The sequence below is a fragment of the Ptychodera flava genome, chromosome 11 (genome assembly GCF_041260155.1).
Source record: "Ptychodera flava strain L36383 chromosome 11, AS_Pfla_20210202, whole genome shotgun sequence".
NCBI classification, from domain to species: domain Eukaryota; kingdom Metazoa; phylum Hemichordata; class Enteropneusta; family Ptychoderidae; genus Ptychodera; species Ptychodera flava.
In genome coordinates, this window is record NC_091938.1 from 6884138 (window position 1) to 6899485 (window position 15348).

The following is a 15348-nucleotide window of genomic DNA, read 5'->3' on the forward strand; positions in this document are numbered from 1 at the left end:
TCCAGCAGCTAGTTATGTCATCAAGTCGGGTAATAAATGTTAAGGGTCTTAACAAAAGTGAGAAATCTAAAACATTAAATATGTTGTTTTTTATCAATTTTATCACCAAAAGTTCATGAAATCTCTGATACTCTGAATCAGCCATCCTGCATATTTCTAACATTCATCAAACCCTCATTTCTGTTTCACAACTCATAAAACAGTCCACAATGCAGGATTGGTGTACATTCCAAAACTACATATATGAAAGACCCCTAAAATCAATTAGTTAAAAAGGGGGGTTAGAAATTTCGCAAAACTATCTAACCGCCACTCCGTTTGGCTCCATTTTTCCGAATTGGAACCTTGAAACCAGTCTGAATATCTGTACCAAATATCAACGTAGACTGTTCAGCGGTTTTTGACTTTTTGTCGTTTACGGAAATGGACGACATCTTTCACCGGTGAAACTACCACTATATCACAACTTCCAGTTGTGATAAAAACCAGCCAGAGAATTAATTGGGAATTAATGTTTGATGGAGTCATACAGTTAATAGCAACAGCCCACTCACTCTGGCTGTGCAGAACTTATGTACTTTGCATTTTGAAACTTTAAATCAAACATAGAGACAATGGCTGCTTTAAACATATGATCGTATTTTTGTCAATGTTGATCGATGAAACAAATATGTTGGTATGTTGAAGCACAAAATACGACTATTTGCAAATATAAGAGATTGTATACAATATACAATACCACTTTTTAGAAATGAATTCTAGTCTACACGAAAGTTCAAAAGTCAATATTTACATTGGATGACACGAGTACACTGATAACTTCATTTCTGGGTATTTTGATGAGACTTAACGTGTAAAACAACGAACTGTATTTTACAAACGGGACAGAACTACTGGAATAGACATCAGTAGTTCTCACTAATCAAGCTTTGAGTCCCCTTCTCAATCGCTTGGCAACCATGAAGCTGAAATGACCCAGCGGCTAACATGATTACATTCACAGAGGCTGTTAATGAAACTTTGATTCATATTTCTCTGAAATGCCACGCCAAATAAAACAGGGCTACTACTCAAGTATTAATTAAGAATTAAGCTGCGTAGCATAACTCCAGTGACTCAAAACAGGAATAAATCTAATATTGACTTCATCACAATTGAGTATCATTGCCCCCTGGGGCAGAAATGCACTCAAGTTTCCCCCTCTGGAGGGTTATCATCTCCCTTGCTGTCCGATATGGATTGACTTGTACAAAGATGGTTCTTGTGACTGCAAATATTTCAAGGTTGTGAAAATCATTAGATGATGAATTTGGAGATTCTCTTTCCATCATCATTATCTTTCTAGTTGATTGGACTTTCAAAAAGAATATCAATAAATCCAGATCACAACTACATAACCTCTGACTGAAGAACCAATCTAGCCAGAGGGAAAATTAATAATTTCAAAAATCACCACTAGATGGCGCCACTCGTGACAGCAAACTTCACTCAGTCCTTGAAGCAATTTTCCGCTACCACCACAAACAAGCTTCATGGGAGGTTTGTGAAAATTTTTGCATGCTCATTACTGACAAGGACAGCTGGACCCAGGGTTTTACCAAAACAGGGGGTGCTGAATTATGAAACGTTCTTCGTTTTCCGCAAAAATGTTTCATATCACCATCAACAGTAGGCTGATCACTACTGACAGAGACTAAAACTCTCTCTTCTCTATAAAATTTTCTGATTCCACAAAAAGCAAATTTAACTAATTTCATTTCCTTTCTCCTATTTCATTTGAATTACAGATCCTGCATTTAAACTAAAATAAAGAAAGTTCAAGGGGACAAGTTTCATAATGTGTGTCAACACCACTTACCGAAATGGGCTTAAGACTAAACTGGACTTTTCTGTTTTCATTGTTGTCAAAATCTTCTTCAGGAAGTCCAGGAATCTCTTCTTTGAAACCTAGATATGCTAACTCTTCAGCCTCCTGTAATCAATAGGAAAATATACAATTTAGACGCTTCATACGGTATCATTTAAAACATGCAGACAGGGAAGGCATAGGGTGATGAGCGCCCTCAATGGGCGATTGCATCATCTGCTTTGTTTTTATGAAAGGTCTCTTCCACTTGTTTTAGCATGGCACAAGTGTGTAACTATACTGAGCAATTCAGTTTGTCTGAAACGCATATTGTAACATGGCAAGTCTAATTGGGATTTATATAAACCATCAAAATGCACACTGAACCACATGACTGTAGATTCAGTGTACACAATTTTAATACAGCATGTTTGACAATACTTCAAATAGGGAGACCCATCAAAACACGGCAATACCCGATAATGTAACTGCTACTGTCTGTATGACTAGCTTATTTTTCTTAAAATGGAAACCTATGAATTTGACTAACTGTTACGTCTACCTTCACTGTTGTGATAAACTGAAGTTTGGGTAGTTAACAAAGAAATTCATGTCTTCAATGATGTTTAGTTATACATAAAAGACCTAACTTGAAAGATGAAATAAAGTTGGAACCTTACATTTTGCTGGCTAAAAAGTTTTGTTTTCATATTATACTCCATTCACTCATTGATCATATTGAAACCAGACTGTTGATGTAAAGCTTTGACATAAGTCATATCTCCCTCACAGGTCATTTCCCACTATCTTCAAATAGGTCATAGTATTAAACTTCTTCTCAGGAATAGTTAAATAGAAGAAAAAGTGATTCTTCAATAATATTAAACGTAAAAATTTTACTGAACTCTGCTACTTTGAAGTCAGCCAAGTGGACTATATAGAATGATGATAAGAGCAATCAATTTTTTATTACAGTGCCCTCGTACAGAATGTAGGAACTATGTGTAAAGTTCCGATCACGTCCCTAGGTTCTCATTACTGTAAAATCATTCTTGAATATTATCTTTGGGCTGTGTGTGACCAATCTCAATCTCTATTGAAGTTGAAACTACCATCTGACACAGAGAGAAGATTTTGATGTGCCATGTTTAGCACAGTTTGAGGAAACTTCCCAATATCAAATGTTATAACTTGTAAGATTAGGACTACCCAAGTGTTATCATATCGTCATTTCAAGCAGACCTGAGGTAGAATAACACGCAATTCCACTCTTCTCACACTTTTACACAATAATCGTGTTTCTATTACTGGAAACATCACCAGTAAGAAGGGATCTCTTGACGGGGAAGTCACACATCACCGGCAACATGCATCGCTGTAAAGCACTTTACCAATGTGATACTTTCCTCCTTCCAGACACTACGAGCTCTATTTCCTGATACTGACAGGGATATGACAGAGAAGTCAAATCTCCTTCTGATAGCACTTTCTGGAAACACATATATGACACAAAACACTCACTTTCAAGAATAAATTGACTCCCAACGGATTTCAGTGCTACTTGCTGTCTAACTAAACCAAGGTAGGAGTTCTGCATCGAAACAATGTGTCTCCTTCACTGAATAGGATCGGAAATTACAGAGTTGCTAGTACCCACACCATTGAAACTTATAGAATTTGAAATTTTTTTGCCTGAAATATTCCCAATTGGGTGTTTAAATTTTTGTGTGAAATATGAATATTTTTACATTAGCTTTGAATAAGTCAGAAATTTGAACAGAAGTGCACGCAAAGGATGATGACCTTTCATTTAAATATGATTTAAATATGATTTAGATATGATTACTGATTACAGTAATTAACACTCCATTTGACAATAGTTTTTTGAACTATGGATTTATAAGTGTTAATAGACCATTGGATGTTAATCCTTCATTGAAAGTATGGTATTTTTCAAGCAATGTTGTTGGACATATTGTTGTACAATTCCAAAATTACGATAGTTGATATTTACCGTTTTCAGCCCCACACACATATCAAACTACGAATGCTACATTTAACAGAGTTTGTAGTACTTAAAAGTATAGTTAACATTTTATATCGCTTGCCCTGTCATGCTTGTTAACCACTGTTAAGTCCTTAAACAGTCAGGGTCATTGTAGTACCGTTCATTATATGACAGACAAGGGGGAAAAAACAGAAGTCAATGACACGAATAATCCTGCCGGCAAAACAATTATCCTGATAGCTCAGTTTTATGCCGGATGCGGCAGGTTGGTATAAAATCTAAGGAGGGGTGAGTTGAAATTTCTCAGATAACCTACGTTTGGCTTATCCTTTCATCTGTGGTCATTGAGCAATTACCACAACCCAGCACCAGACGCTCTCCCTCAGTGGGATAATTATTTTCAGAAAAACCATGCCCAGTTTTATTTCAAACGAGCTCTTTAATGGCTGTTCTTAGCTGCTCTGCTTTTACAACAGCCAATGTAAATATGTTTTAGAGTCTGGTCTTTAATGTATAGTAGCCTACACGGTTTTCATACAAATTCTACAACTCCTGATTGTAAAAAATACCCGGCAATGTATCGCTGCTTTCAAAATTCTCGTATTCAATATTAAATCCTAGAAGTGATAATACGTGGATGATGATGACAAGCCTACTGGTAATGATTTTTTGTGTGCAGTACTACACAGAAATTGATGACAATCAATTTCTGTGTGAAGTACGGCACAGAAATTGATGACAATCAATTTGTTCCATTTCTCGCCAGTCTGACGCTATACAGCAAGACGCACTTAATGACTTGTTTACCGAGGCTATTAACCTTTCCGCAGGCATTTTTAGATGTTGCCCGTCATTCTTAATAGAGTGGTTGAAGAAGAATTCAAGGGATTAATTGCGATCCCCTTTTACAAACTTATGATCGTACGAGGAATTCATGATTTCATGCAGAAAGCTGACAATGACATCACCATTTCCTCATCATCATGTATGTTCTGAAAGTACAGAAATACTCTTTTGCAAGCAGATGCTGGTCACATTTTACAAACTATACTGCATGACCACAAAGTTTATGCAATCATTTTCCTCATATCATTGGGCTTACTAGTTTCGGTGAGTTTACTCACTGGTACATACAGCAGTGCCATCTGTACTAGTATCTGACTTGTCAGATATGATTTGCAAATTCCAAATATACCCATTCCTGTGAATTTCTGTACATGAATGTGGGGCGGTTGCTAGGTGACAATCACCTCAACATCACCACCTCTATGAGAAATTATGATCGAATCAGTTTAAAATAGTAATTGCATCACAACCACTGCAACACACTGACAGGGGATAGAAAACAGGCTGCTGTCCAATTGCATGACCTAACATAAAATCAGTTTAACCACAGCACAATGTCAAACATATCATGAAGAAATACTAAATTAATCTGCAATGAATTAATAATACTGTCATGGCCACAAACGAAGTCGTACTGACACCTTTTTTAAATATATGGGTATATTATAGGGTTGGATTCACAAAAATTATAGTTTTATGTAATAACTACAATATATAAAATTCTTACTACAGGTGTCAGTTTTGTGTTGAATACTGTCTTTCTAAAATCCCTTTAACAAGTTCCCTAAAACTTGTAGATATACTGTACCAAAGAAGATGATTTGACACTGCCAAGTTACAAACTTAATTTGATACGAGGTCCATAATCTTCATGGTTACTAAGTAGATAGTAACACTAATACACAGAATTTGATTGAGTGGGCGAGTAAAATCAACAGTTTCGCTTTATTTTAAAATCTGCGACAACTTTTCTATAAGGTCATATTGCAAAGAAAAAACAGTACAGTGTCGCAGTGGAGGATATTTGGTGCCACTTGTTCAACGCATGATGCAGTGTTGTTTCTGTAAACAATGGTTGGAAGATTCCACCCTATATATGTACTATGTCCATCATTTTTTCTATATTTGTACAGAGATAGTCATATTTTTATGTGACACTTGTGTATTATTTTAATTTAAACTTGCACATGCAGTATGAGCTAGTAGTTCATAATACCTATATATGCACTCTTAGGTAAGAACAATTAGGAGCTAATTTTAGTTTGAGAACAAAAATCTTGAAAACAGTACAAAAAGTTTCAGCCAACGGGCCTTTCTCTACAGGAGTGATGTCCGACCATATTTGCTACAGCGCAATATTGTCAGTTCTATTGCTAATTTTTCCACTATTACAAAACTCGATGAAGAGTTGATTGGAATAAGAAATAAAGAGCATACCGCCAAGGCGAGGCATGACTTCATCTGGTCAACATATTTGACATCTTTTCAGAAATTATTACCACTCTTTGATGGAGACGACTGCTGCCAACTTTACGATATTTTTTTTCACTGATTTCTTAAAATACAAGTAATCAGAATTTGAAAATTTGGTTGACCTGTGATGTGAATAGAATTGAAACAGATGACATCACATGTAGCTTCAATTGAATCATTCTCACCAGATTGGGGATATTTTTTCTTTCCTCTTTTATCCATAAAAAAAATCCATGCTGTTTCTCGGTGGGTGGTTTTTACCTTCATCAATGGACCATTTAAAGGGTGAGTCAAAACACTGGCAAAACTCGGTTGCTGTGGTTACAGAGCACAGCTTCATCATCAGGGAGACAGCATTTACTAAGCTGAGTTAAAAGGGTGACTGAACTGTATGGAAAACATTGCCAGATGCAGGCATTCACTGAATGAGAAGGCCAGCTCTGATTTATGCTATGAAAGAAGATTTTCTTGGGAACAAAACCCATCGTGATCAATTTTATGAGTACGAGAAATTACCACGAGACAGATTGGGGTGTAATCTTTGACATGGTCGAATTAATCCTAGAATTGAAGTTTGACTTTGGTTCAGAATAGTACACCAAAATATGTACAAAAAACCGATAAAATAATTTTTGAGCTTGAAAGGGTCTAATAAAACCACACGAAAAATATCCCCTCATCAGGTTTCATATATTTGAACAATTGTAGGGCGCTGAAATTAAATTCTGTGAAATTTGAACAACCTAAACTTCAACAAAGAACAATGGCTCGAACAGTTGACAAATTCCAAGAGCCAGTTCTAATCATGTAACACACTTGACGCTAAAAAATTAATTTAATTATTGTCTTTTCAGCAGTACGCTTGTAAAATCGATTTTATCCCCTTAATGAAAATGTCTCGGTTGAGAAGCTTGATTGTGGGTTAAGTGGTCATTGATGGAACTGTACAATAACACCTGCCTGGCGTGTCTAATTTCAGACAAATTAAAGCCAGTAAATCTCAATGGTCAATTCTGAGTACCGATATTTGGGATTCATTCTTTGTTCGTTCCTTATTGAAATTTCAAAACAGTCAATCGGCCAAATGGAAACAATTTAATACCAAAAGAATGGATATCTCATATAATTGTTTGATTGGGCATCAGTGAGCACTCTGAGCCTATTTGGCATGTCACTTACTCATAGCATTCTCTCTCACTCAAGGACATATTATTTCACATATAGAGCTGATGCTAAACCCTTTGAGTGCTGTAATTTTTTCCCACCAAAATTGTTATTCAACATTTTCCCAATTTATATGAATTTTTCTGTAATTTTTTTTGATAATTTTGGACCAAATGGACGTCACATTTCATTAGCTACAGTTTTTTATCAAAATTTTGGCAGAACTCTGAAAAAATTTCCAGGACTGTACATTTTTCCCCCTTGATTTTTCAGTCTTTGAGCTTCAAATACTATTTCCCAGGACAAGGTTGTCCGCAGTAATCGAGTCAAAATTTCTTCACTGTAATTGGAATTGCACAACAGCATAGGTTATAGCTTAACAGCTTTATCAACTTTCCATGATTCATTGGCGATGATTTCATTTTTCCCGGATTTTCAATAACTTTTCCAGAAGGGGGTTGACTCTTCCAGGATTATCTAGGCGCCTCCTAAAGACCATCAGCACACACATCACTTATCACTAAGTGGTTTGGCTCTTCTGGTGCGGCGAGATCTGTTTACTGGTCAGGGGAATGCTGGGATCACTTACCATAAACCAGGGATAGAAATACTTTTTTATTTCTTGTGGCAAAAGTTTGCCACCAGATATAAAATCAGGTGGCAATTATGAAAAATCTGGTGGCAGTTTAACACACCATGTGATCGGTATAATACAACATTTTGTCATTGCCACATACTCATTCTAATTTATAAATTCTTGAAAATATGGTGAGTACACGTACACACATACACACGTACACGTACACAGGTACACACGTACACACAAAAAGTCAACTCATACTGCAGGCCTCAAAAAAATTTTTTTCAAACTTACTAACCGTTGGACACGTGAATTTCATTTTTACTTGCCCGAGAGGAAAAATTACTTGCCCTAAATTTCTAATAACTGTACCAGTAATTTGTAACAGAGAGCAAGAGTTTGGCCATATGAAATGAATTCAAAGAGTGAAAAAACAGATTCAAACATGAACTATATCTTGTTAAAATGAAGGAATATTACCAAATCTGAAATGTCGCAGAAGAAATGTGAGAATACTTTAGTCCTTTCTATAGATTTGGCCATCTAGAAAACATCTTTGAATTTGGAATTTTTCCACAACCAAATCCAAATTAAAATCTTTGCATAAGATTAATAAGATTGTGTGATTTACAATGTGCATGGCTAGCTGCTGCACTTTATTATCAAGCTGAGATCACAAACAACTGCTCTGCTAGTGTTTATCTGCCAATGCATACGCACATGTACTGGTACATCTGCAACCCTTTTACTGTTTACATGTTTGCTCACCGAGCACAGCAGGCCTTCAAAGTTTTATTTTGATAAATGTATTCGTCAAGAGAGCAGATTCAAGTTTCGTTTTCGTTACTATTCAGTGCAGATTTGTTTTCTCTAAGTGAGAGCCGATCCCTAACAACCAAGGTCACGTAATTTGAAACTGTCTGCAACTCACGCAATACGTAGCTGCAATATGTGGCCTCCTTGGTCGACTGAGCCCGTTTCGACTATGATGTGAACTTGTACTTTTTCAACTGGGTGTTGATTTGCGTTGAACAGTAAGCATTGCCGAGATCCATGGCTTCGAATAAGTTTACATCCATTTACCAAGCACATGGTGCAATTACACTATCGCGTGAAGCCGATCGACTGTCATACAACTCATACACTTGCACAAAGAGAACGGCTACCACTGTCAAGAGCATACCCTTTACGGCACACATACAAAACAGTGAGTTCACTCCGTGTCGTCGGAGAGAACATGTCGCAAAACTCTATTTTTACGACTTTTAGTGTTTTACAACAGCAAGAACGATCATTTTGCGATGTCGGGCGGATTCTCAAGGGTTTTCAGAAAAAAAACTTCTGAGAGTTGAAGGACTTACAATGATTGTAGGCGTGCACAGACCTAATGAAATACGTTTTCAAGCTTGAATTGTCCAGAGCTTCTCTACTACCTCCATGGTTAATTCAACCGCTGGTGCACTTGCTCGTCGGACGGGAAGCATATTGATTTTACTTGCCCGAACGCAAAATTCACTAGCCACGGGCGTCGGGCGATAGGAATTTTTGAGCCCTGTGCTGGCTAATGAATTGCAAGTATTTATTATTATTTAATTCATGCAGGCTGCAGTTTGGCTTTGTTTTCAAAATGTCACAACATGCTTTTATCTTGTGCCGTATGACTGCATATGCGGCTATCACAGAGGGCAACAACATGTCAAGTGTACAAAAGCTGCTGTCATCGATATGGAGATTAGCCAATCACAAGTTTGGATTCACGCTATGTTTTCATTCATGCCAAAATGTCGCAATTAGTTTGGGTTTTTTTGCTAATGAGTTTTTCCGCCGTCAGACAACGCGTGTTCATTCAGTGTTCCTTCATTCCAGCCGTAGGATCGATGATATGATGACCCAAAATTTAGTGGCAGAAAAATACCACCAGAAAAAAATTTTGGTGGCAGATTGACAGTTTTTGGTGGCAAATGCCACCATTGCCACCGATTATTTCGAACACTGCATAAACAAAGGGGGATTAGAGTTTGGCATATGAAGATGCAGGTCGGATACGCATCAATCAATGCAGGATGTACCCCTGCTTCTCATGATTTTCTTCCGAGGAGAAATTCATCTTACGCACTGAGTTGTATTATTGCCAAAACCACCACACCCTACCATGCATGTCATGCACTCTGCTCTAAAGAAAGCACTTGCTTAGGACAAACAGCAAAATATAGCACTGGGAACTTTCAAATTCCATTTCTAATTTGTCTTTATCCGCTGTACGTACACCTTTCTCACGTGCGTCATTAGCCCAGAAGCAACACCCTGAGGGAACTCTAGACAGCAGGTCAAGTACCATCCACACACGTAATCAGCCGCTATAACCAGGTGCCTGCCAATTTCCATCATATTTTTAGCAGCACAATCGATAATACAGATGTCATTACTTTCAATTGCTGAGTCCTGGTGGACCATTTTTTCGATTGGCATGAATGTGCCTTCACACTGAAGTCTCCTCCATATTATTTCATTCTGACAAGCAGCAAAAAAAGTTTTACAAATGGCATACCGTGCTGCACTTCTGAAATTCTAAACTGTATATCCAAAAACTATAGAAAGGAAAGTGGCTGTAACTATTTTTAGATTTCTTGGGATGTACCAGTACAGGCCATTCTCAAAATGTGAACATTACAAATAATGTAAATCAATACATATCATACAAATAACATATTGTTATATATTGTTTGAAAGTTGACTTGTGGAGGAACAGGCAGGTTCCAGTTTCAACTGATATTGGAATGGTAGGCTGCTAGTAGCCTGGCCATCAGCTGTAGTTTTCAAACAATCAAGCATGTAAACGACATTCTACGGACATGATCGAAAAACCACAGCCTTGCCTAATTTGCATGAATATCCCGTAATATTTTCATAGACATTTTTGTTAATGAATAGGACACATAGCTGGTGTGACTGACGTAGGTGTGTATGTTGAGCAAGACTGATGTAAAACCATTGATCAGTATCCACTCCATGACCCACACTGAATAGTAATTCACCACCAGATAAGGCACACAGGTTAATATATTACTGTTTTGATACTTTTTTATAGGCTTGTCCTCAAGTCATCAAAATTGTAAGAATTCCTAATATCGATAGAACTCATTTTCAATTGGACACAAGGTTGTATTTTATAGTGTGAAGACGATTACGGGCAATATGTTATGCATGGAAAAAGTACTGAGCCAATGCCACAGTTAGGTTGTCTGGGTCTTAAATACTAAAAGTTAAAGGTAAAACCAGTTCTAGGAACTTTATACATGTATAAAATCAAATGGAATCTGGTTTCTTGGCAACCACGGAATAAAACTAAAAGACTTGCATGTTCAAGTCAGTTTTCAATTCCTACAGCTTATTCGATTTTCCTCCTGAAATTTTCAGTGAAATATTTGTAACCCATTTCAGCCCTACTTCAAGTTTACTACTATCTCGTTTCGTAGTTCATGGGAATGAATTTTTGAAAAATACACAGATGAATGCAGCACTGGAGACAGCTTATAAAGAAACTACCCCTGCCTTATCATGCTGAACTTGTTTCTCAGTGCGTGATGAGAAGTAACTCAGATGATGAAACTTCACTGAGTATGGTTGATAGCTGACGTGTGTTCTATGCAACTGAACTCCTCTTAAAATCCTGCTTGGCTGTTCTTTTTTCTCAGATTTATAAGGAGAATGAATTATGCTATTTGACAGCATGGGAAAAATCTATCTCCAGCTACAGAGCAGGGGGAAAACCTACTCCTGCTTATGCGCCAAATCAGTCATGAAACTATTAATGCGGAGTAACCATTTTATAATACAGAAAAATTCACAAGCATCGTGAAATATGATGTTAGCCGTGGTTTGAAATTGCCACTTTTTATTGACAATTTGCAGTCCAGAAGAAATTTTACCTTCAAAGTTATGACAAATAGGATTGCCAACAGACCTGATATTGAAAAATCCTGCACCGTAAAGTATTATTAATGGCACAAGAGGTCATAGTTGTGCTGTGACAAATATCGTTTTCCATTTTCAGAACAGGCCATTCATGTTATGAGCAAAATAGTCATCAATAGAACTTGACAGAAATCACTGGGACCAAAGAAAAGCCAGTACCGGTAAACACACCAACAGAAAGATTTTTTTACAGTCCAATCTTACTGTAGTAGCTTATCATAGGGCACAACTCCCTTTCTTTTGAAATACCGTTAGTCAATCAGAATCTATTTTCAGACCATGTTTCTCTATACTGTTCTGGTTGGCAACCAAAATAATATTAATCCAAACGATATATTTGCATAGGAAAGAGCATCACTGATGAAGTTAACAGGCTTACTAAATTTCCAAGTTCTCAAGAAATCCAAATTTCCAGTCTTGTATCTGAATTTGACCAGTGACAATAATTAGTTCTCATTATTATACAATGGTTAAACAGGTTATTGGCCTTCGTTTCAGCAATAAGACTGGTGCCCTTCCTTACCTCACTCGGCAAGCAAGATTGATTTTGTAACATTTGAATAAAAGTGACATCATGGGACTACAAAACTTTATCATATGATCTGCTGTACAATAAGCAAGCATCAATCATATATGAGTGTGTTTCTTGTCTTCTTATGTTTTTTTTCCTTTTTTGTACAGACTGGAGGCCCATCATTTTGTATTAGTTTTTTTTCTTAATCTTGATACAATGATATGAAAAGAGAACAACACACACTGCTGCATCTTCATCTCATCCTTCACAGGAAAGGTCGTCACGGTTACAAAGGAGGAAAGTTAAATACGCACAGCCAGACAAGCAACTGGATGGTTGCCAGGACAACGCACATCAAGATCTCAAGATGAGGAATGGTAAGAGGACAGGGGCACTGTCATCTGTGAGAAAGGTTCTCCTTGAAATGGAATACTTATTGATCCAAACTTGTTGAATGCCTATCTGATCATGATGTTGAGGGTAGGAGTGGTACTACTGAGGCTGCCATTCACGCACTACATCACTATAAAAAGACAATAAACCATATGTACATGAAATGCATGTCTGAAATAATCCTACCAGTTTTAATGGTTTTATGATATAAAATATTTACAAGATAAAGAAAAAAGAAGATTTCATGTTTTACAAAGCAACCATAGTCAGGTGCATCCTGGGAAATCATAGTATTCTGGCTTCTGATGATGTGATAATTGGTCTTCTTGTTCTTTACTTCAAAATCAGAAAGGCATTTGTCAATAAATGGATTGATGGATAGAGGATGGATGGACGGATTGATGTATGGATGGAAGGATGGGCAGATGGATTGATGGACAGATGGATGGATGGATATGGATGGACAAGATGGATGGACAGATAGATAGACAGAAGGATGGAAGGATGGACAGATGGATGGACGGACAGATAGACGGAAGGATGGATGGATCGGTGGATGGACAGATGGATAGATGTCAAAACTGATCAAAACTGAAGCAAAGACTTGCTTCTTCTTTACAGTCTTCACTCTTTGCATACAACAGGCAAATAAGGATAAGAACATGCAGCTATCTCTACATCAGATTTTATCAATCAGATTGATGGCTGGCAAGAGAGAAGGGGAGACAGAAACATGGATGCATACATGCAGACATGCACACACTGTATTTGAAAACGCCATCCTTTCCTCTGAAGTCTTTATCATTCACTGGGGCAAAAAATGCTAAGCATTACGATTAGACTTTGACTTCTTTCTCAGAAACGGAGAGGCTAATAGCATGGGCGTCTCAAACAAGCAACGATCCATTTTACATGGCCACATTACGTAAGTCTAGAAGCCGAGGAGAGTAGTTACTGGGGGGCAAATGCTCTGCTTGTTGCTTATTCCACTGCAGCAGATTACCGTAGATGGATGCTTGGAGACCTGGAGTTACTGACAAGTTGAAAATGTCACTGATGAAGGCCACGGTACACAGATCCCGTACGCCTCTGGCAGTGATAGTCTCCACACCTGATTCATGTTGTTAAGCTGGTATCACATTGCATTGGAAAAAAACCCACAAGTTGAAAAAGCTGAGGGAAATTTCAGTGTAGAGACCGATCTCTATCCACCTCCATCAACTTTCTGTTTGGCTTTTGTGGAAAATACATAATAATTATTATTCAAAAAAGACAGTGATGCTATAATAACAAAATCTTTGACCATATTTGAGATTTACAAATTATCCTGAACCACACTGTGCAACTAGCAAAAGGGTTGTCCAATATTGATTGCTGGTAAAAACATTAAGACCATTTGATTTCACTTGAAATGATGTTATCTCAGTTACACTTATTGATTTTTTGTCAATTGTCAAGTCGCTCTCAATCTATCACTAAGTTTTCCTGCAGTGGTTTCTTTCACAAGGGGGAATGTGCCCTTCCGCTTGAAAATTTGGGAGGATTTGGTTCTGATTGAGGGGACCATAAGAATGATGCAAATATAAGATATGCAAATTGAGGTTTTTATTGTCTTAACAAATTAAGGTTAAGGTGTGGATAAAATATCCAATTACAGAAAAGTCTACCACAAAGAATACATCAATATCAACAACCAATTTGCCACAATTCAAAAGCACCGAACTGAAGAATATAAAACGTTGGCTGCTGTTGCCATGGGAACATAGCATGGGTGATGCTGACTCATAGTGATGAAGTTGCCAAGGTTACTAAACAGATCACCTATTAGCATGTTTTCCAATGCCTCAATGCACTTTCCCTGATATATCTGAATGATGGGACACACGTAAGGTGCTGCAAAAATCATGAAGGCATCAACACTCAGTTCAGTACAAACTGTCAGACATTAATTGAGTCAACTTTCTCTCTCCCAAAGTAGGCAGCATTTTCCGACTGATTACGACCTTATGATTGGCCTGCTCTCACTCTGTAGAGCATAAACCTCTTCCAGATATTCAAACTGTGCATTTGCCATCAAGACTTCATCACAATTTTCCTGGTCTTTTTCCTCTTTCTGGTCAATGACTCAGATATACCTTAATCTTTTATTTCGCCAAACACTGCAATGACAGGTCCCGCATGTGCTTTGGTTGTGAGGAAACACCAGACACTCTATGGGCACTTGCGAGGTCATTTATTTCAAAAATTTGTAAAGCCAAGACGATCAGCTTTGTGTCATTTCACAGGTGGGCGTTTGTGTGTATTATGAACATTGAAAATAACAATGCTCAGCTGATGATGAAACAACTTCAATTTTTTTCATCATGTTGTAGAAGTTTGCAATTAAAAAGGAAATATACATGAAGTTGTTACTTTCTACTGCAATATCAATCATCATTTGTTCAAGAAAATGTACATCTCCTTCACCTTAAAAGTATATATTTACATAGCATTTACCTTGCTAACATGATACACATTTACATAGAAATACAATTTTTCGTTGACAAGTG

The 15348-nt window shown here is 37.2% G+C and overlaps 1 protein-coding gene across 18 annotated transcripts in view; it reads right to left on the minus strand.

Annotated features, from left to right (window-relative positions):
- Positions 1-15348, minus strand: part of LOC139143389 (titin homolog) — a 153710-nt gene that overhangs the window by 66930 nt on the left and 71432 nt on the right. For all 18 annotated transcript variants that reach the window (XM_070713681.1, XM_070713673.1, XM_070713669.1 and 15 more), the window contains exon 2: positions 1859-1972. In XM_070713681.1, the coding sequence (XP_070569782.1) occupies positions 1859-1972 (114 nt within the window). The remainder of the gene's footprint in view (positions 1-1858; positions 1973-15348) is intronic.